The sequence below is a fragment of the Haemaphysalis longicornis genome, unplaced genomic scaffold (assembly GCF_048455015.1).
Source record: "Haemaphysalis longicornis isolate Haplotype H1 unplaced genomic scaffold, Haemaphysalis longicornis Haplotype H1 scaffold_4, whole genome shotgun sequence".
Classification (NCBI taxonomy): domain Eukaryota; kingdom Metazoa; phylum Arthropoda; class Arachnida; order Ixodida; family Ixodidae; genus Haemaphysalis; species Haemaphysalis longicornis.
This window is the reverse complement of record NW_027526361.1, coordinates 61,719,373-61,740,474: the sequence shown is the minus strand read 5'-3', so window position 1 is coordinate 61,740,474 and position 21,102 is coordinate 61,719,373. Positions and strand designations below refer to the sequence as shown.

General features: G+C 50.9%; 2 protein-coding genes across 3 annotated transcripts in view; one reads left to right on the top strand and one right to left on the bottom strand.

Moving 5' to 3' along the window:
- LOC144179768 (uncharacterized) overlaps positions 1 to 21,102 on the bottom strand; it is a 567,716-nt gene that overhangs the window by 34,184 nt on the left and 512,430 nt on the right.
- LOC144180376 (endothelin-converting enzyme 2-like) lies at positions 6,439 to 16,090 on the top strand. Of its 2 annotated transcripts, none has more exons than XM_077708740.1 (7): positions 6,439 to 6,972; positions 7,880 to 8,176; positions 8,569 to 8,944; positions 10,955 to 11,113; positions 12,137 to 12,537; positions 13,450 to 13,756; positions 14,659 to 16,090. In XM_077708740.1, exons 1-7 carry the CDS (start codon positions 6,460 to 6,462, stop codon positions 15,156 to 15,158), a joined length of 2,553 nt encoding a protein of 850 aa, XP_077564866.1. In that variant the 5' UTR covers positions 6,439 to 6,459; the 3' UTR covers positions 15,159 to 16,090. The 2 variants fall into 2 exon arrangements, with proteins under 2 accessions (XP_077564866.1, XP_077564867.1); XM_077708741.1 differs by having other exon boundaries at positions 10,899 to 11,113; positions 14,659 to 15,151.

The following is a 21,102-nucleotide window of genomic DNA, read 5'->3' as shown; positions in this document are numbered from 1 at the left end:
CAAGTTCATGTTATACTTCCAAGCTTCCTTCGAAAGCGTAACGCATTTCGTACTTCTGAACGAGCTGTACGTACCCAACGAACTTACCATTAGGTGCTATCTTTACCGGCGCCAATCAGTAGCACGCTGCTAAATGTGCAACCACAGAGACGTACGCCGCGTTCATGGATCGTAAAATGTATGCGTGCTATAATTAGTAGTGAACACAGAGTGTGGTAAATATTGCAAGCTTTTCGACACCAATATTGAAGTGGTCAGTTTCAATGACGCCTGACGTCGTTAAGCACAATAAAAATCGCAGCGGAGTCTTTAAAGCTTCCACGCGGAATAGCACATTTAGCGACAATAAGTTCGTCTTAATATCATTTCAAACTTCAGCCGCATTCAGGCCTCAACTCAGATGCAAGCCATTGAAATGACCTCAACATCATCTCGTGTGGTGAGATTTAAATCCGTTTGAGGCTCAAGAGATCTCCCGAGGTCGTAACGCCACCAGCGCGCACACCCACCTGCTGCTCGTTAACCTATATATATATATATATATATATATATATATATATATATATATATATATATATATATATATATATATATATATATATATATATATATATGAGCAAGAATACCACGAATTCAGCCCAAATGTACCTCGTAAGGTTTCAAACGCCCCGTAACTCCGTCGTCGTCGAACGCGCAATATCAGAGTTCGAGCAGCATCTTGCGCCCGACAAAAAGGATACTGCAGGTGTCAGAAGCGCGACGCACGCCGTCGGATCGATTCCACCTCTCACTATAAAGAACAGAACGAAAAAACAAAAACAAGAGCGCACAAACAGGCGGCTGGCGAGCAAACAGCACGTGGATGCTCGAAACGGCTGCGTTAACGATCTTGCGATCACGTCCTCTCGCTTTATTTAGAAACGATCCGTCGTCGCTCGGGGCGAACAATGTAGGGTGCTCCATGAACGCGATGAGACGGAACGGGAAAAGGGGAGGGCTCAAGCTCCTCCGCCTGATTCCCCTCCCTCCTTTCCTTTTTTCCAAGCGTCAGCACTCTTGCGCAGCGAGCGTTTTTTTTCTCTCTTTCCGCTCGGCGATAAACGAAGCAGGCGTCGATAGCGCATTTTTCTGCAACATCTCGCACAGACCAGCCTCTATTCACCTGTCATGTACATCTAAGAATTTGTTCTCGCTTTTTAAAGACGATAGTCTTTCTTGGGCTACTTAAACCAAGAAATTTTGGTCTGTCTGTATGTCTGTCTGTCTGTCTGTGACTCGATTCAGCCACCGACCAAAGTAAAATTGCTATTGCGCAATAGTCTTATATACTCACAGCCACATGTAAGCGTCTAAGCCCGGTTTATATGTTCATACTTGTCAACTTTGTTCGACAAGAACAAGACATTAAGCAAATATAAGATAGGAAATTAGTACACAAGGGATATTTACAGTGTTCCTTTATTAAAAAAATCATGAATGCTTGGTTTTTCGATAAAAAATCATATTCTACATCTACTGAAGAAAACCGCCGCCTCCTGGCGGAATATGAAAAGTCACGCGGCAACAGCAACGAAAGGTTCCACTAGCTAGGTTCCACATTCTGCTTGGAACGCACGTGGAGCAGGGCCACGCGGCTCTATAAGCCGTCTAGTCGGCCGCCTCCATTCACGCGCGTCTCCGCCGTACTGCAGTGCTGGCATCGAGGAACCCGGCTGTAGCAGTGGAACGCGGTAAATTAAAATCGCCTTGCGCAAACCTTTAGTGTGTTTACCTTGGAATGAGCGCGACGGTGCAGGAACAGCATGAGAGGTTAGCGGGAAAGCAAAGGGGGGCGTTTCCTTGACAAATGTCTACAAAGAATATATCGTGTTTTGACGACATTTGCAACGAAAGGAGCAGATACGCGGCCAATTTTTTTGTTTGTTTCGTTGTTGCTCGTGCCGGTGGAAATTCCGCAGCTTTTCACCCAGCTTCGCACTGCGTGTTGCGTTTCCTAGTAAGCATAAAAACTGCCCGAGTAGCTCACATGGCAGGGAAGCTAGTCACCCTATTTTTTAAAGCGGCGCATACACAGCGGCACCGCGAGACCTTAGAATCTTGACATCAGAGCGTGGTCTGCTGTCCCGTGAAATACTTACGCTCTGCGATGACATGGGCGCACTGTGATACGCGGGAGGTCTATCTCAGACAGAGAAGATATGATTACTGCATATGCCTACCCCAGTTTTTCGAAGGCGCGAGCACAGTTTGCACGAAAGTGTTTATTTCTTCGAGTGGTGTTTCTGAGCCCTCAAGCCTGACTTTCTTGATTGCCCAGAGACGGACACTCCAGTCGTCCCGACAAGACAGCTTCACCCGGTTCCCCTCATTAAAAGTTACGGCACTGATTTGTTGATTCCCGCACTGTTTTATGCATAGGCGCAAGATCGAACTCAGTCAATCGTATTGAAGCCGCTGCTGGCCATCCTCGGGGCACCTCACTCGCCCTCCAGAATGAGTCCGCTTTAATACGGTCATTGATTCTGCGCACTGAGAAATAACATGCACGTGAGGTCAAACGCTTTCAAGGATCAGACATGATGACGTCGGGCTATTTGGATGTTGACCCCGAATTCCTGCGTCAGTCCCGGCCCGCGTCGCCCATGCATAATTCCGACGGAGGCGACCCTCGTACAAATACGTTCGCGTACACAAATAGGGACGGATGCAACTAGTGGAGCATTGATTCTGTTTTTTTTGTTTATTATAATACGCCGAACCCACTACGCTGTTTTTCATACCCGTCCTACGTTTATGAAGATGTAAAAAAAGTTCCCTAACGTTGACGGTAAATATGTCCCAACTAAGCCTTTAAGGCATTCTGAAAAGAAGTCCCAGAACGAGGTCAACTTTATTCGGAACAGAATCCATCTGAAAAGAAGTCCCAGAACGAGGTCAACTTTATTCGGAACAGAATCCATCAACTTTTATTAAAAAAAAAAAAAAACTCACTGATGTTCCAGGACTAAGGCAGCGAGCGACGAGAAAAAAAAAAAAAATCAGCCACTTAGTCAATAACGCTTAAGCGCTGAAAATGACAACACCAGTGCATTCTCTGGCACATGTATTTCTGTCGGTCACCCGCCGCGGTGGCTCACTCGCTAAGGCGTTGTGCTGCGGAGCCTCACAATGCGGGTTCGATCTGGTTGCGACGGCCGCTTTTCTGATGGAGACGAAAGGCGAAAACGCCCATGCGTTCGAGATTTCGGGGCACGTTAAAGATCACCGGGTGGTCGAAATTAATCCACAGCCCTCCACTACGGCGCGCATCATCGCCTGCGTTGCGTCGGCGCGTTAAACCCCGTAATCGATCTGTTTCTGTAGGTCTGGGTCAGGCAGCTTTCAGTGTTCAAGGCTACTTAAACCTACGTGGGGAAAAGGGGAGCAGAAATTTGCGTCTCATCGTTACTCCGGGTCTTCTTTATGCGTATTATTTTTCCTCATTTTTGTTATTTTATGGACTTCTCAGTCAGTTGGGCAATTTCGCACCAATAGGAAGCCTTTCATGGAGACCAACTGGACCTCACGAACATTTATGTCGTGAATTTGTGATTTTTCAACCGGGTTCATGACCTTTCATTCAGTGAAATGGAGTGGCCGGGGGTATATTGGCTTACAACCTCTCCACTGAATAAACCTACACGAATAGGAACTACTTACGACAAATTTATCTTGGAACAAATTTGTCTTCTCGTAGGCGTGGCCAGCTAACTCACGGTACAATCATCACCGCCAAAAGCGTCGTATGATTACTATCACCATCGCCATCGGCTCGTGCATACCGACTCCGAGAGAAGAACGAGGAACAGGCGACATTGCATCGCTCCCCAGGCGACGACCGAGTTAGCGCCACACAGATTATCCACCAGCTACGCTAACTTATACCCTTGCGACCATTCGAGCAACGCCCCTGATCTCGCCTGATTGGCGGGGGCTCGGTAAGTTTTTTCGACTAATTTGCAGGAAGTGAGCGCATGTCTGCACATAACAGCAGGGTAGAAGCAGGCTGACGACTGGCCTAACTAACCCTGACTCCTTCTAGGCTGCACGGGGTAGCCGGCGGATAGATAAAGCGTGTCGAATTCTTGCTGAGCACGTTGTTCTCTATCTCGTCGTGCCGGCACTTCGTTCCCGGCTGCTCGCTTGCGCCACGCCGTTGTCTACCCGACCGGATACGCGATCCCACCACATCTGATCACGCGACACCGCCACCCAAAGAATGCGTAACAGTACGGCGAATGTCTCGCTCGCGTTGCACGGCTCAGTGCGGTCGACGACAGTGCAGGTGACGTGGTAATCTGACACACTATAGCTTTACGAAGGCTTCGCGCAACAACAACTGCTGCTGTTTTAGCTAAATTCACGACACGTTTTCGCGCGTATCACCTATTCTCCATCGAATATGACGAAGTTCACGAGCGAGAGGTAGCGTTGAGCGGCGAGTTTGTTGCGCTCGGCAGTCGCCGGCAGCTTGTAGGGAATTGTGAAAAAATTATATTTTTGTAAACACTGATAAATAATAACAGCTACCTGTGAAAGAGAATGGCAAAATTAGGGGGCTGGGGGGGGGGGGGGAGGGAAATCAGCGAAACTCCCAGACCGCTCAAATTAACCTTTTCCCCCTCTTCCAGTTTAAGACCCACTACCAAGCATTTGATGGACACCGGCAAAGTGTGACAAGAATTTGTGGCTGGACACACTGTAAATACGAAATAAAATTACCGTTGAAAGTACTTTAGGACGGAGATAGCGGATCGAAAAAGGATCGAACATCGCACGGGGGATCTCAGTTCTGTCCACAAGAGTATACGCATTTTGCAGCTATAAGCGAACACATGATGGCAATTACCTTCCGGTAGTGAATACAACCATCAATACTGAGAGGACAGGTTTCTTTGTGTTCCCAAGACCAGCTTCTACTAACGCTTGTTGTCAAGCCGGCGCTTTAAAGAGAACACGACAACGGGCTTCCAAGCGACGCACAAAGTTACATAACGCTCAGAACAGTCGACACTGAGTTCCTCCTTTCACTCATGCTTCGAATACAATCAAAACTACAAAACGAACACCCGAAAAGACGAATTATCCCCCCCCCAAAAAAAAAAAAAAAAAACCCCGCAGCTCTAGGGTTCGAGGAGAAACTTCAATTATGAAATAAATAAATAACAAGAAAAAGACAAAGAAGGCGCAGAACACAGCTAAGCAGGCAAGGGAGAGTTGCGCTTCAAGCAACTTGAATCAAGAAAACAACGCACGGGGCCTTCTAAGTAACTTTATTACGGTAGCGCCTTACGAAACGACGGAACGGATTGCTCGGACAACTGGCTCTCGAGCCAGATGAGAGGTAAAGAAACAAGTAAATAGAACTAAACGAATGACAAGGATAAATTTCAGTCGATATTATGACACGCACGTTCATGTTCCCGCCGGGCAATCGCGAAGCTGCGGCCAGGAGATTGCGGAAACGCCCACGCGAGGAGTCCGAGCGCAATTTCGTGGACTCCACACCGGCGCACAACGTCCGCATTAATAACGCACATACCGACCGGCACGGGGCATCTCGCTGGATGGCTTCTGCGGGTATTACAGCGCCTGCAGCGCATGTATGCCGTGGAAGACACGCAACTATTCGCTTGACATGCATGCGGAGTATCGCCTTACGTAACGAAGCACCAGGACAAATTCCGCGAGCACGAAAACTGAAGTACAGCGCGGATGTCCCAACTGCAATTTTTCTCCTTTTGTCTTGCGCGGTTTAGCTAAAATGAAAAAGAATGTCAGTATAAACGGCGTGTGATAACTCGACGCTACAGTGGATTTGTGTGCGACGGCGCAGTGGAACCCTATGCGTTTCTATCTGCACGAGAGAGTTGAAATGCATCGAAGAACGTAATGACACTGCAACTATGCAGGGATCATTCGATCATCCCTGACGGTGGCGGGAGGTCGCTGCGAGGACTGATCGAAGCAGGCTCGTTCCACCTAGGCGGACACTCCATAGCCACAAAGCGCACATCTGCTCCCAAAGCTATCGGCTCCGGACGTCCATCTGAGTATGATTGTTGGATACGGGGCTCACAGAATGATCCATCGATTCGACATTTAAGAGGATCCGGAGTGCGCATCTCAAAATTTAATTTTTTGCAAAAGAACCCAGCCCACGAGGCATACCTAAGCTGTAAAAACTGACGGAACTATGGGGTATATTTATGTGCGAATAAGGATCCAAAATGACGCCGAACACAAGCACGGAGACCAAAATGTGCGAACAAGAAGGGGCAGTATAACGCCTCCTGCACACCCCCATTTCGGAAGAAATCGTGCGCGCAAGAAGCCTGCAGTGTTTCGCCGTAGAACCGAACTAGCTGCCAGGAAGGCATTAGCGGAACTTTCGGAAACGTGGCCGCGCAGGGCTGCAGGATGCGGTCCGACGAGCAGCTGCATGCCGGCGGGGACGACGGCGAGCCGGCGGACGCGACCACGAGGACGCTGTGGGCCCTGCCCCCGCAGCGGAACTTCATGGTCGGCCTGGGCGTCGCGACCATCGTGGCGCTCAACTGCCTGCTCTGCGCCACGGTGGCCCGAAAGGTGTTCTCGCTGCCCGTCCTGGACGAGGACGAGGACGACCGGCGCCCTGCCGCCTCCGAGGGCCCCGACGACTCCACCACGGGGATGGTGTTCCACGCCGCAGTCTATCCAAGCAAGGACGCGGACCCCGCCGAGCTGCGGCCGTTCGGCGCCGAAAAGTCGCGGACCACAGGGCGGCTGTCGTCGGCGCGGCTCTGTTCCACGCCGGCAGTGTGCGAGCGACTCGAGGCCTACCTCGTCGACGCGCTGGCGCGCGACAAAGACCCCTGCGACGACTTCTACGAGCACGTGTGCTCGCGCTGGAGGAGCCGCAACAAGCTCTCCGAAGCGCCCTTCCCCGTTCAGGTCTCAGAATGCATAGACAACTCGCCATTAATTTCGGTTCTAACTTGATGGCATTATTAGCACTAAGCGTTTCATGAAGGCCCCGATTAATTCCCCTCCTCCTCCTGTGCCACCACTGCTTGGAAAGACAAGAACGACCGTTAAGAAAAAAAAATGTGTGTGCGTGTGTGTGTGTGAGTGTGTGTGTGTGTGTGTGTGTGTGTGTGTGTGTGTGTGTGTGTGTGTGTGTGTGTGTGTGTGTGTGTGTGTGTGTGTGTGTGTGTGTGTGTGTGTGTGTGTGTGGAGGGGGGGGGGTACTTGCGCACCGCAAGGCACGATTGTCGCGAAGTGCCAAGCCTACCATTGCCGTACTTGAACAGGTCCATAAACAAAAATCAAAGCCCCTCTCTTAAGAGAAAATAGGTTAAAATGCGCAGCTTTCTCCCATACAACCTGAGCCGAAGCCAAAGTCCAAGATCTACTCTCCCAAAGTACAAAAGCCAAACTGCCCAGCCAAAATCCAACTCTGCACAGAGAATGCATTTCATCATCATCACCATCACTTTCCTGGAGTCAGTTTAAAGTTGGCTTTCTTGCAGTGCATTTCCTCATCATCATCGCTTTCCTGCAGTGTGTTTAAAGTTGGCTTTTCTGCAGTGCGTTTACTCGGACGAACGACGCCTTCAGCGATGCACAGAAAAAAAAAACCTACAAACGTCGGTTTGGGTTGGACCCCTGCTTCACACAGAGTGAAGAAGGGGTCCGACCAGAACCGACATTACAGCAAAGCAAAGCCCATATAACACTCAAGCTCGACTACGGCACTCCTCCAGGCAATACTGCAGACACATAAGCGCGTATATATACGCCTGCCCCCCCCCCCCCCCCCCCCCTTAAGCCCCTACACCTCCTCCCTCCCTTTTCGCAGAGCACCGGCAAGCTCCTGTACGAAGTGCAGAAGACTCTGTCGCAGTACCTGGCCAGCCACGAGCAGGCGTACCACGACTTTCCCGGAGCGTTCGTCAACAGGGCCGCCTACTTCCTGCCCAACTGCACGTCCGCGTACAGCCGCAACCGCCTGGGCTGGGACCCCTGGCAGCAGGTGCTCAGGACCGTCGGCCTGGACGGCTGGCCCTACCAGCAAGGACTGCCTGCTGCCGACGTCAGGCTGTACGCCGTCACGGCCAAGGTGGACGGCCTGCTGGCACTGTTCCCCTTCGTCCAGGTCGGTTCACGCTCTCGAGTAAAATGAAGCGGTGCTCCTCTCCTGACAGAGGAGATAATCCTCCGAACAAATTCAGTCTTGGATGTTACAGATATCAACAACGGTTCATCCTATTTGTAGATTTCGGTACACCGTAAGGTTAATGGCGGCCAGAACAATTTAATGATAATTTCACGAAACGGCAGTTTACACCACCTCCTGACGGACGCACGGACAGACAAACCGCAGAATGGGACCTTCATGTAATGTTTGAGTGCGAACTGAGAAGCGGTTCGCCCAGGAAAAATGCCAAACACGCTCATGCACCGTCGCTAGTCCCCGTACAGAGAATCCCACTCCCGCAAAGCCTCCTTTACGAGCCCGCTGTCCTTTCCTCTCCCCGACTCGGACAGGTGCGCGTCAAGAGCGAGTACGAGCGCTGCTGCAGCGTGCAGCTGCACAGTCCGAGCACGGTGTTCAGGCGGCACGCCCTGTGGTACGCCCAGCGGCCGCCGGCTAGGGAAGAGGGGCCCGAGCAGCGCCTCAACTACACGGACACCGTGGCCAGCGTCCTCACCCTGCTCGGATACGTGGTCGACAGCCGGCAGCTGAGCGCGGACATCGCGCAGCTCGGGATGCGCCTCGAGAACGCGCTCGACCTGCGCGGCCCCGCCTTCCAAGGCCGCGAGCAGCCGCCGGAAGATCTGCCCGCCAGCAGTCGCCACTGGCGCTGGAAGTCGTACCTCGAGAAACTCTTCGCGTCGTCCCGCAACAGACGGCACGCCCGCGGTAGGCTGTACTGCTGCTACGCATGCGCTGCACGGTAGCTCTCAAATGACAGTTGAACGTAAACTTACAAGTGCGCCTACTAAGGATCTGCAAATGCGCCACTCGATAGACAATTCGTTCGAATGCCTTTGGAAAAAAAAAAAAAAAACTATGGTTGATTAATCTGTCATAGGAATCGGTAAAACACGAAAGTAAAATGTGCAGCGAAATGAGCATGATTTGCGGGACGGCGGCTGTCTTGCGGGTGTGCTTGGCGAGCGACGTCCTGCTGGCGGGTCGCTTCGGAAAAGGTGTACTGGCGTCATTTCCGTGACTAATATGATGCCAGTGAAATATTGGTGTACCCCGACATAAAACTCTCGTGTTAAAATATAGAACCTGAGAACGAACAACCCTAAGTATAACGTACTGATGATGATTGATGATTGCTATTGGTTTCCCCTTTGTAGCGGGGTGATGACGTGTCATCTTACCAAAAAGGACTAATATATCCATGTTTTATACTTTTGGTTTAATACTAGCCCTGCTTAGGGCAGGCACAAAAAACTTCGGCACAAAATATTTTTTTCCTGTTAGAGGTGGTAACTGTCCTAGGCAATATTCCCCTCTCTGCTTTTCGTTCACCAGCATTATAATCTTCTTTTCGTCGCCTCGACAGCCTTGAAGTGAATTTCCTCTACGCTGCCCTTAAATCCTTAGTACTCTTTAGTACTAAAGGTTGCTTCCTCACAAGAAGACCCTGTGTGCAGGGGTGCACACTTTACAGGCCGCTTGCTTTGTTGCACTGGCATCACTTCCGTGACGAATATGACGTCATGGAAATCTTTGTGTATCCTCGAATAAAACACTTCCGTGTTAAAAAAAAAAAAAACGGCCGTTTAGCCCTGTAGTGTATTATGCCTGTGCTACATGGCAACTTTGAACTGACAGATGAATGATTACCTGAAAGTGAGCCACTCGATAGACAGCTGGTTCGAAGGACTTCCGAAGGCCTTTTAAACGGCCGCGTAGCAATGGTATTGGAATAGTGAACGCATTCGCTCAAAGCTGTTGGGTAGCTCGACTTCGTCAAAGTCATCTGTCGGTGGGCGAAGATTGATTGTAAGGTTTAACGCGCCGACGCAACGCAGGCGATGAGGCACGCGGTAGTGGAGTGCTCCTGATCAATTTTGACCACCAGGGTATCTTTAACGTGCGCTGAAATCTCGTACTACACACGGGGCGTTTTTCATTTCGCCTCCATCAGAAAAGCGGCCGCCGCGGCCAGGAATCGAACCAGCGTCCTCGCGCTCAGCAGCCTCTGTCGATGGGCGGTGCATGAAAATAGGCCCATTGTGACAATACCATGATGCTGAACTGTCCGTGCCACGTATTACTCTGAACGTACAACGCGAAACTTATATAATGATAATGTCTGCAGGACAACTGGCTGCCAAATTCTGCCGGTAAAATAAAAAAAAAAAAAATCTGGCGCCCTTTTCTCGAAGAGAGACGGTTGAAACGCGAATCTTTCACCGATACAAATGTAAAACCCACAGTCCAATCAGCCAAAGTCTACGAACACGCTGAGCTAAGCGAATGTGATGTTATGAGTTTCTGCCCATTCGTTTGTGATTGGGTCATCTGAATGTGCTTATATTTGGTTAGATCGACGGTGTTGTTGATTTATACTTTGGCTGACTTGATTGAGGACTTTGCAGTTGTATCGGAGAAAGATTCGCCTTTCATCATTATCACTATGTGTCCTCATAGTGTAAAGTTAGCTTTGCTGATCCGAGTTTCATCATCATCGTGATCATCATGTGCCCCCCATTGAGTAAAGTTAGCTTTCGTGAGGCCTACTCGGAAGGTTGACGCAAACAGACAAATCAGCGAAGGGGTTTAAACAGTTTTCCCTTCATAAAAAAAAAAAAAAATGGCCACCACGGTGACACGCGCTGAATGTGGCGTCCAGGGCCCACCGAGAAGGGCGTAGAGAGCGTGGAAGTGTGGGCCGGCGACTACGTGCAGGACCTGGCCGAGATCATGGAGAACAGCTCGCGCACGACGCTTTTCAACTACGTCGGCTTCCGGCTCATGGTGCACCTGTCGCCGCTGCTACCCGACGAGGCTGCCTTCCTGGTGCCGCTCAGCCACGAGCCCGCCGGCACGGCGACCGACCGCTTCCTGGTAGGTTCCCGCGCACGCCCAAACTGCTTGTGCAGTAGTTCATGACTTTCTAATTTCACTCAGCTGAAAACGGCCTCACGTGGTTAAAGTGCGGTCTGGAAGTAAGTTTAACGAATAGCACGTTCAACGACCACGAGTATATAGCAGGTTTGACGCGCGCGAAGCGGCTGATGCGGAGGTTTGCCGGCCTTCGGACAGGTTCCTAGAGCGCGGGACGCGTGCGCAGACGCGCGTGTGTTTCGCCCTTTAAGCCTTGGGCGGTATTCTCATGTTTTGTCCGTTTTATGTACGTTTCAAAAGTGTCCGGTTTGAGCAAACCCTCATTGGCTAAAAGCGAACACCCGGATGTGACGCCATTCAAGCACGGCGGAGCTGTGAGCCGCGGCTTCTCGGAGCAGACGATTTGGAGCAGACGATTTTTCGTCGTCTTGTTGCTGGTTCGCTGGCGGAACAATAAACGCATAAAAGATAGTTTAAAATAGGCTAAAAGCGAACACCCGGATGTGACGCCATTCAAGCACGGCGGAGCTGTGAGCCGCGGCTTCTCGGAGTAGACGATTTGGAGCAGACGATTTTTCGTCGTCTTGTTGCTGGTTCGCTGGCGGAACAATAAACGCATAAAAGATAGTTTAAAATAGGCTTAGTCGTTTAAAATGAGTTTACACAAACAGGTGCGCTAAAGCCAACCCAAAGTCCGCCTACAACTGGAATAACGTCGCAATAAAACGGACAAACACGAGAATACTGCCCCTTATTTCATTTATATACGCAAACAGAACTGTTGAAACCACAGCTGCTGAACCCACACAATGCTGAAACCATCGGCGCTGATGTCCAAAAGAGAGGAGGGCGACGAGAAGACAACGGCACGTGAGCGCATGGTCACGTGCGCGTGTCGTAAGACAGCGTCAGCGGACTGGGCAACCCCATGTCCCAGCGCGTCAATTTACGAGACCTCAAATACTATGCGCAACGTCGCCGTACGTGCGTTGACTAATCGGAGCCTTCCTGCGTCGTCCGCAGGCGTGCGGCCGCCTTCTGGAGCGGCTGTTTCCGTTCGGCACGCGCACTTTCCTCCGCATGAGGATGGTCATCGCAGGGAAGGGCTACGCGAACCGGCTGGGGGCGTTCGTGGAGCGAGCCTTCAACGACACGCGGCGGCTGCTGGCCGAGCGCGTCGGGGCGGCCCACTGGCTCAACCCCGTGGAGCGGGCCGTGGCGCGCGAGAAGCTGGCCGCCACGCGCCTCGACTTCGGGGGCGCCGAAGCCGACCTGAAGGTGCCGACGGCCTACTACGACTCGGACGGGCCGCTCTTCGACGGCGCCCGGCTCCTGAGCAGCTACGTCCAGATGCAGGCGCACACGAGGCGCCTCTACTACCACCCGATCGCGGTGGGCCGCCGGGTCTGGGACTTCGACAACAGGTGCGGGCCGAGCGTGCACTATGCTCGGTACAGTCATCTACAACGCTGATGTAGAGTTAAAGAAAGGTGGTCCCGGCCTGGTACCAGGGGGTCGAACGGTGTCATACGGCGGCCACAAACAATTACGAATTGGTTTTTCGCACGCGTATCGTCGCCGACCATGAACCGGGTGACCCACCATGACTATTATTGCGGTATGCAACCTCTCCCCCAACGCTACGAAATGTTCCCATCTGCGGATTTTAACAAAGACCACGGTGTTTTTACTGCACGTCTGTTCTTCCGCTTCATGCATATGCAACGAGACATCAGTCGGGAGTTTTCGAAGCACGGGTAGAGCAATACGAAAAGATTGGACACAGAGACGGTCTTTCCTTAATGATCGTTATGTGTGGGTACAGTCCCAAGCCAAATGCTCATAATGTACAGAAAGGAGACTGCTCCGATGACAGTTTCTGTTCTATCGGCGCCTGTAAATATGTCTGACAGATTACAAGCAATAATGGCAGCATCTCCACTCCGTGGATGATGACGAGGGTGCGTAGTACGGGGACCGAAATAACATCCAAGTTGCGCCCCGACCATCATTCGATTTGAGCCGTGAGTTGCATCTGCAACTGAAACTCACGGCTCAAATCGACTTTCGCTTGATTTTCGCTTGATGGTGGTGTGATCACGCATGGGCGCGGACTAACATTGGGAGGTCCTAAGGTACTCCGCACCGTTACAGGCGAGGGAGTAAGCCGCTTGACTCGGGTGCTAACTCACGGTCGTAGCAATGGGCAAGACGACCGACACTAACTCTGTCTGGTCTACCATAGACAGGCTCGAATCCTGCCGGTGCCTGTGCGATACGGACATTGTGCGGTACTAAGGTACTCCGCACCTAAAACATCGGCGACGTGCTCGCAGGTACCACGTGAGCAGCCTGCGACCGGGCTACGAGTTCGTGCACGGCCGCAACCTGCTGTTCGTCCCGTACTCGGTGGTGGCGTTCGCGCAAGGCCGGCTGTCGCTGGACGCGGCCTTGGAGCCGCTCGTGACGCCCTTCTTGCTTCGGGGCCTGCTCGAGGCCGTGGACCAGCGCGGCGCCTGGTTAGACCACCGGCGCCGCGTGCGCAGCTGGTGGGGCAAGGCCACGCACAAGCGCTTCGGCGCTCTCAAGGCCTGCTTCTTCGACCAGTACAGGGACGCCATGCAGAAGATTCTCGGAGGAAAGGTGGGGATACCCTCGTGCACGACGGCAAGGGCCAGACAGAAACGAATCCAGAGAAACGTATATGATATGATTACGACAGGCGGATGGCTCTCGGCGAAAGTAAGAGCCAAGGGTCCCGCCATCGTGAAAGTGCTTTCGTGCTTCGGCGAGGCCGATTCCTATGTCGTACAAGTACCGAAAAACCAGCAGGAGGTGGTATCAACAAAGCGCAGCGTAGTAAAGGTGTTATGGCTGCTCCTGACGTTGGTCTCAACTACGCAGTTACCGCGTGGTGCGGTGACATTTAGAAGGTAAATATTTAGGAGCAACTAAAACGAGCGTATAGAGAACAACCTCTAGTGGAGCACGGCATGGCCCAAACGAGGAGAAAACAGTGGAGTTAAACAGCGGATGTGATTCGGAGGGGAGAACAGGTTCAACGGGGACAAGTAACAGATTAATCGGCGCGGAGGAGAATGAACTGAGCGGACAGTCGAGGTACGAAAATCCGAGGGCAAAGAATGGGTTCCACCGACAAAAGATGAAGGATTATTAAGTTTCTTGGGATAGCTAGCTCCTCACCCTCTGAACTAAACAGGCACACGACTGCGGACAATCTGCACGCCTGACGGCGAACGGAACGGGTGCGGGTTGGAGTTCACGAGACAGGCGTATAGCTCGCTCGGTAACCATCTTTCGTGGTTGCGAGAAGTCGTCGGCGATCGCGGCATTTGGCTTCACCATATGCGGCGCGTTGCCGCTGATGGGACAAGCCCTACCACGTATACAACTGCTTCGTGGCTCTCAAGGCGTGCATCTTCAGAGAGTTCGGGAACGCTGTCACTTTTCCGAGCTTGAGCAGTCTAAGCACACAGAGACTGGGAGCATATCCCACAGGTCCCCGCGTCGCGCTCCCCACGCAGGAGGTGGACGTGGTGCGAGACGTGAGCGCCCTCGTGGCCGAGAGTCTGCTGCTCGAGCCCCTGCACGAGCGGTACCTCCGGCGCCTGCGCGCCACCCCCGACCAGGCCCGCGACCGCAGAAGCCCCGTGGCCGGCCTCACGTACGACCAGCTCTTCTACGTGCTCTACGCGGCGGGACAGTGCGAGCGGCCGACACCGCGGCGCACCAGCAGGGAAGGCGCCGAACGGGCTCGCGTGGGCTTCGGCGAGGCCCCGGCCCGGGCTCGCATCAACGTGGCGCTGCGCAATTACGCGCCCTTTGCGGCCGCCTTCGGCTGCCAGCGAGGGCACGACATGCGGCCCAGGAAGACCTGTCCGCGCTGGTAGCGATACCGTGCTGCTGGAAACTGTGGGCCGCAAAGAGGCGGCCAGGGACGCAGAACAAAAAGTTGCGCCTTGAAAACAAAGGCGCTGACTTTCGTATGTTTTATGTTAGACAGTTGATTTTTTCTTCGAAATAGTAATGTTCGCTCTCTTGATAAGGGTAACAAACGCTGACATCTATTCGCGTTCATAGCGACAATGTGTGTACGGATAATATACTAGGGACGAATGTGAATTGATTCGTGAGCCCTACAACGTGCTGATCGCTAGAAAGTGAAAGACGTTCAGGAAAAAAATAAACTACGCCTTTAGCGAACGGGTTCATTTCAGCTGCTTTTACATTCCTGCCAAAATGGTGCAGAGGTAATACCGACAATCGTGTTGCACAAAACGGACGCGCTGCGAACAGCTTCGGTAGACCTGTTGGAGTGTAATTCGCGATAGCGGATGCTGCGGTTACGTGCGCACAGATACACGGACACTTACGTTGCAGCCGGACGTACACAAGAGCGTAGATGCACACGAACAGAAACCTCAACAGCGTAACCTTGATAAAAGCTGCGAAAATGAAAACGTAATTCATTTTTGGCCATGTCTTCCAGCATCTTCCTATAGCTGTTGAGGTTACGTGAACCTAATAATAGCTCTTACAGCGACAGCTGATGGTATAAGTGGTAAAAAGACTTATGGAGCAAGGATTGTTCGAACACACTGCCGCGAAAATATCTTGTTTATGTGTTATGATTACCAGCGCCCGGCCGCGCCCGACCATATTATCCTCTTCCAGCTGAGCCCGCGTTTTTATCTTTATGTCGCGTGCCGCGCCGGGCAAGCTTGTTTGATAGGGAGAGAGTTTCACCCTGTCACCACTATCTGAGACTGTTCTTGTTTGGTAGACAATGTTCTAGATCTAATTCGAATGTCCCAAAAAGCATAATGCTGATACACGAACGCTAGCAAGGCAAACGCCGCTGCATTCGATTCGCCGACGATCGCACGTGTACGTCACTTTGTTGACTCCTCCTTCGACGTTCGTGCATTCTTTAAAGGTACCCTGCAACACTTTTCAAAAAACATTTTTCTCTCTTTCCCGGTCGTGACGTTCTTCGACTGCCCGAATTATGAGGCCATGTAGCGGCTGTTGGCCGGTTTTCCTTCAGTTGCACCAATGAACACTTTTCGATAGCAACTTAAAAAAAAAAAGCCACAAAAACAGAACAAAAACGGAAGGCGTATCTGGTGTGACGAGCAAATCACGCAGTGCCGCTCCGTGCTGGCGATAACTGTAGCTTTCGCCGCGCTTCCAGACGCGAAGTAAAGAGTGAAAACGTTTATAAAAAGTGTTGCAGGGTCCCTTTAGGCACTGCCTCATGCGCAGTGTAAGCATGCATGCCTCACACGTGCCGCTATAGCGAAGGAATGAAAAAGGCGAACCAACCAAACAAAACATCGAAGATGTTTGCTTGTTTATTTAAGTACGATGTACCGCGCCCCGTATTTTCATTTTCGCTGACTAAGCGCATCACCGCACTTTGACTCAGTGCATACCCTGCAAGTGCTTGCATTCGAAATTCCCTTACGTTGTGGGGCGAGCACTTTAGCGTATGTAAACAACGCAGTACACACAATCCTCCGGCTCTAAAACAGCCCGATCGCGCCTCTAGGCTGCGGCAGTTTCGCTCTGGGACCTGTGTTTTACAGCGTGTGAGACGTAAAGCGCACGGCCTTGCCACAAAAGCGTGCATTCGGCACACCCCAGCAAATTTTCCCGAAGCGCATCGTAATGTGCCATTCCGTTTTCCTTGCACGCAACGTATGCATTTGGTTGATTTATAAACAGACGAGTCACGAAGAGAGGAAGCGGCAGTGGTGGCCAGAATCAGAATGGAAAAAATAAAATAAATAAGAAAATCCGAGACGTGTGCTACGAAAACGGGGCTTTTACAAAAAGCTCTGCTTCGTCGGAAACTTCCAGCGCATGCTGCGAGGAGTAAATATATACACCGCGGATGCTTGAGGGAGAGCATTCGCAGACGGAAAAGTGAATAATAAACTAAGAGCACCGACCGTCGGCGACGTAGAACCAGTGCGGAGAATGTTGCTTTGAGTAGCTTTGGCAGGCACGTATACAAACGAAAAAAAAAAATAATAATAATAACCCCATCGCGCACGGTGAGGAAGCACTTTTCTGTCAACCAGTGGGGTGCCGCGGCAAAATAGTGGTTGATAAGTTAACATCCCCCCCCCCCCCCCCCCCCCGCCCCTTTAAAAAAAATGCACGGATAATTCACAGAGGAAAAACACGAAGGAGACGCAGCAAGACTTTGCGAATTCCCTGGAGAAGCTTTAAAATGACATCCGTCCGCCGCTATATATAAGCTCGACGAAGACACAAACAGCGATTTCGCATTCTGCCGTGCATTTATCAGATCAAGCGGTGTAAGGAGAGTGCGTTCCAAGAAACGATCGAGTGCGCGAGGCTGGCTACGCTATGCGGTTCCAAAGCTTCCTGGTAAAGGTCGCTTCACTGCACGTACGCTAAATATCAGGGAAAGCCAACTTCACGAAGGAAGACAGGATGGATCTGAATGTAGGCAACAAGAAGGCATTTATAACAGCAATTCAGAACGAAAGCTATTTGGTGTTGTCTGGTAAACATACTCATATGGCGCATACTTACACCGGGGATAGGCCAAGGTGCCTCACGCCAGCGAATAGGAAGTTCCACGGGGCATTTCAACCCACAGGCACGAATCAGCGCGAATAATAAAAAAAGGTGGCACTCGGAGGTAATGGTCTGTGGCCGTCCGCGTCAGCAGCTCTCTGTGGGCGGCACGCTGTATTTTATGTACGAGTGCATGAGCGGAGATGCGGCAGTAAAGTGGAAGGAGCCGAGCGTGAGATCGCTTCCCGAGAGCCATAACGGATGGCCACTATAAATTCCAATCACTCGGGACGGCACGAACGATCTGCGTTGCAAAAATTCCCTCGACAAGCGCGTTCGCCTCCCCGTCGCAAATTGAGATATAACACGAATGGCACCACGGGCCAGTTTGGCTTCCGCACCGCGACCCCTTATACGATATATCCGCGTAGGATTCGCGCGCCCACGCCGCTTATACAAACGAGGACGATGTGGGTTGGTGGTCGCATGATCGGTTTGCCACTCCAGGCACCGGTAACTACAATAAATAGAAAAAAACAAGCATGCGTCACAAGATGGTTGAGCCGCGAAATATTCATACTTACGCGAATGTGAATAAGCGGATAAAGATCGGGCCCGGATAATGCGGGCAGTGATTCCGAAGTCTTTTACAAAGAACTACAAATTACACGACGTAGAGCCAATGTGTCGGCGGTTTGTGTGTGAGCCTTTTTATATGGCTTGACGCATTAAAACGGTTAGTTGTGAGATATGGATTAGTGTACTCGCAATTTATGCTCGTTCCATCTGACCTTGCTAGCACATGCATTATCCCTCATTGGCTGCTTCGCCACAGCCTAAGCTAATGATCCTTCACAGCGTAAAACGGAGCCAGTTCATCCCACGAAGACGAGCACTATACGATTTGGCAAAATGACAACAACAACAAAAAAGTCCGTGCTGCGATAATGCGCCCTGAAAGACATTAATCCCGAATTCCGTATTTCTACTGCGAGTGCTAGATCATTGGCTTAAATCCCATCCTAATGTTTGTCATTCGTTATATTCAATCTACTTCAATTAGGGTGTGTAGCGGCGAAGAAGATTTAAGGAAGTTTGTTACGCGTAAAAGACGTTACCTTTAATTTCCGGGCTGTTCTCGCGTCGTTCTGATCGGTGCATCCCAGATGATAAATCACACAACTGAGCATGTGCACCAGTGTATCGCGCGCGGCTTTGTATTGTTTAAAGACAATGAAACGAGCTGTACGAATGGATTCATCAGCATGCTCTCGATGGTTTATAAGCCGTGCTAAAAAACACAGTATTCTGTTATCACCACGGACATACGAAAAAAAGAAAAAAAGAAACACCACAAAAACGTCAAATATACCCTGTAACACTTTTGGGAGTTGTAATTTCGACGCGCAAGCGCCATGGAGACGTGTGCAAACCATACGAATAAACAAGCCTTTACATTCATTGTGCGAATTCTCACGGCATTCCGAGCCACGCTCAATTTTCGACAGCATAGTTGCACCCACGCGGGGCACCCCATGCAAGCCCAGAAGTCGGACACAAATGTATGGAGGCGCCGATGACGCGACCGGTGCCCGGCGCTTGAAAGACCTGCACTTTGGGCATGAAATACTGTTCTGTCGCAGCTTGTCCCGAAATCGGATGGTTCTGTCGCGAATCCTGGTACGAGAGACGGTACGTGTAGCAAATCGACGTGGTGGCAGCGATTTCCGTTCATTCAAGTGGCGAGCAACATTGTAGACATGAAACAGAAGGCTGTTAAAACAGCCTTCCAAATTTGAAGGATGAGGGGTTTGAGCTCCTCCATCCCCGTCTCCCCGAAATTAAGCGAGCCCAAGAAACGATTTCGGCTACGCCAGTGTCTAAGGCAACTGAAATTCTAATGCTTTCACAGACCCAACCGAGTTTGAACATGCCCTCAAACAACCAACGTTCACTCTGGCACAATATCCGCCAAGTATTTAACGGATGTCGACCCATATCGAACCAGTCACTGAGATCTGAGATATATTGCCCGCTCTGAAATGACGAAATTCCGAGTTAGAGCCGTATGGCGGGGCCACACCGCGTGGCCTGAATTCAGCCGCTCTCCAACCCTTATTTGTTCCCAAATCTCCACACGTCGTCACGTACCGTATACTGAGGCTGTGGAAAATTAACCGAAAAAAATATGGCACACGTCGCGCGCAGTTCTCGGAAAGTATAATTCGCGGAGTGGAACTTAAATTAAGTTTACACTCAGACTCAAAACCGTATGGCGATTTATTGCGTAAGAATTCAATGGCGAAATCAGGTCGAGCGAGAGTCTTGAGAAGAATGCGGAGCATTGAGCCGTCCGCGAGATATAAGGCGGAGAATCTCGCAAGCCCGACTCGCAATCTGCCGTCGCGTGAAACCGCTCTGATGCAAACACGAGGCAGCCGTCCAAATCTAATTTTCCTCGGACAGCTAAGGCGCGAAAAACGCTGCGCCGATGATGCCGCGGAGTTGATCGCGTCACGCTATATAGCCTAGCTCGAACGATGCGCAATAAGTGATTCGGAAACGCGGGCTTAACCTGGGCAACACTCTGAAGCATTTTCCCAATTCAAGCCCGGATGCGGGTTTGGACATTTCAGTTGTACTCCCTCTCGTACCCTGCGCTGTCTGTCAAGAAAGATTGTGCAGTGACTGGAAGAGCGTGGATGCACGAATTAAACTTCAGAAGCCTGGTTTCTTTCTCATAGCAAGTATTAAAAAAAAAAAAAAAGACATGAACTACGGAGACGAACGCACGAAGTAAAGGAGCGAGCGAGGGGGAGGGGGGGGGGCTTCCAGAATTTCCCCAAGAAATCGGCGTAACGAACGAAGGAAACATTGTAAAAGAAACAATAACCCATTTTTTAACATTTCTTCCCCCCCCCCCCCCCCCACCCCCAAGTATGCAACAAGTTTCTGTGAATTTATTTTTTTCCCCATGCGTTTGATAAGCGGCCATTATGACATACATACCTCGCTGACGCGCTAAAGAAATAAAATACAGCAAACCCTTGTTAAAAACGGGAAGGATTCGCTCTTAACACGCTACGGTGGGTACAAAAAAGCACTACGAATGAAGCAAGCTTTCGAAAAAAGCGATAACGAAAGTTTACAGTTTACTGTATATCGAGCCAGTCGGCTTGGCGCAGTCTACAGTTGTTGCAGTGATACTCATGCGCGACCATCGCAGGTCCCGAGCGTGCGATTATCGCTAGAAATTGGACGCAGTTTGCATGGGGAGAGGCAAGCGTCTTCTCGGCCGATGGGAGCGACTTTCAAGGAAACAGTGTTCTCATTTAGCTTAAAAGGATCCTGCAACACTTTCTTCAACATTTTCTTTTTTGAAATTTTAAATACTTGCAGAACGTAGTCATCCAATA

Bases quoted from the DNA above. Each gene is read 5' to 3' on its own strand.
- LOC144180376 (XM_077708740.1), top strand. From the start codon at position 6,460: ATGCGGTCCGACGAGCAGCTGCATGCCGGCGGGGACGACGGCGAGCCG. The intron at 8,945-10,954 runs GTAGGCTGTACT...GACTACGTGCAG, and splicing joins CAACAGACGGCACGCCCGCG to GACCTGGCCGAGATCATGGA. The intron at 13,757-14,658 runs GTGGGGATACCC...CTCCCCACGCAG, and splicing joins AGAAGATTCTCGGAGGAAAG to GAGGTGGACGTGGTGCGAGA.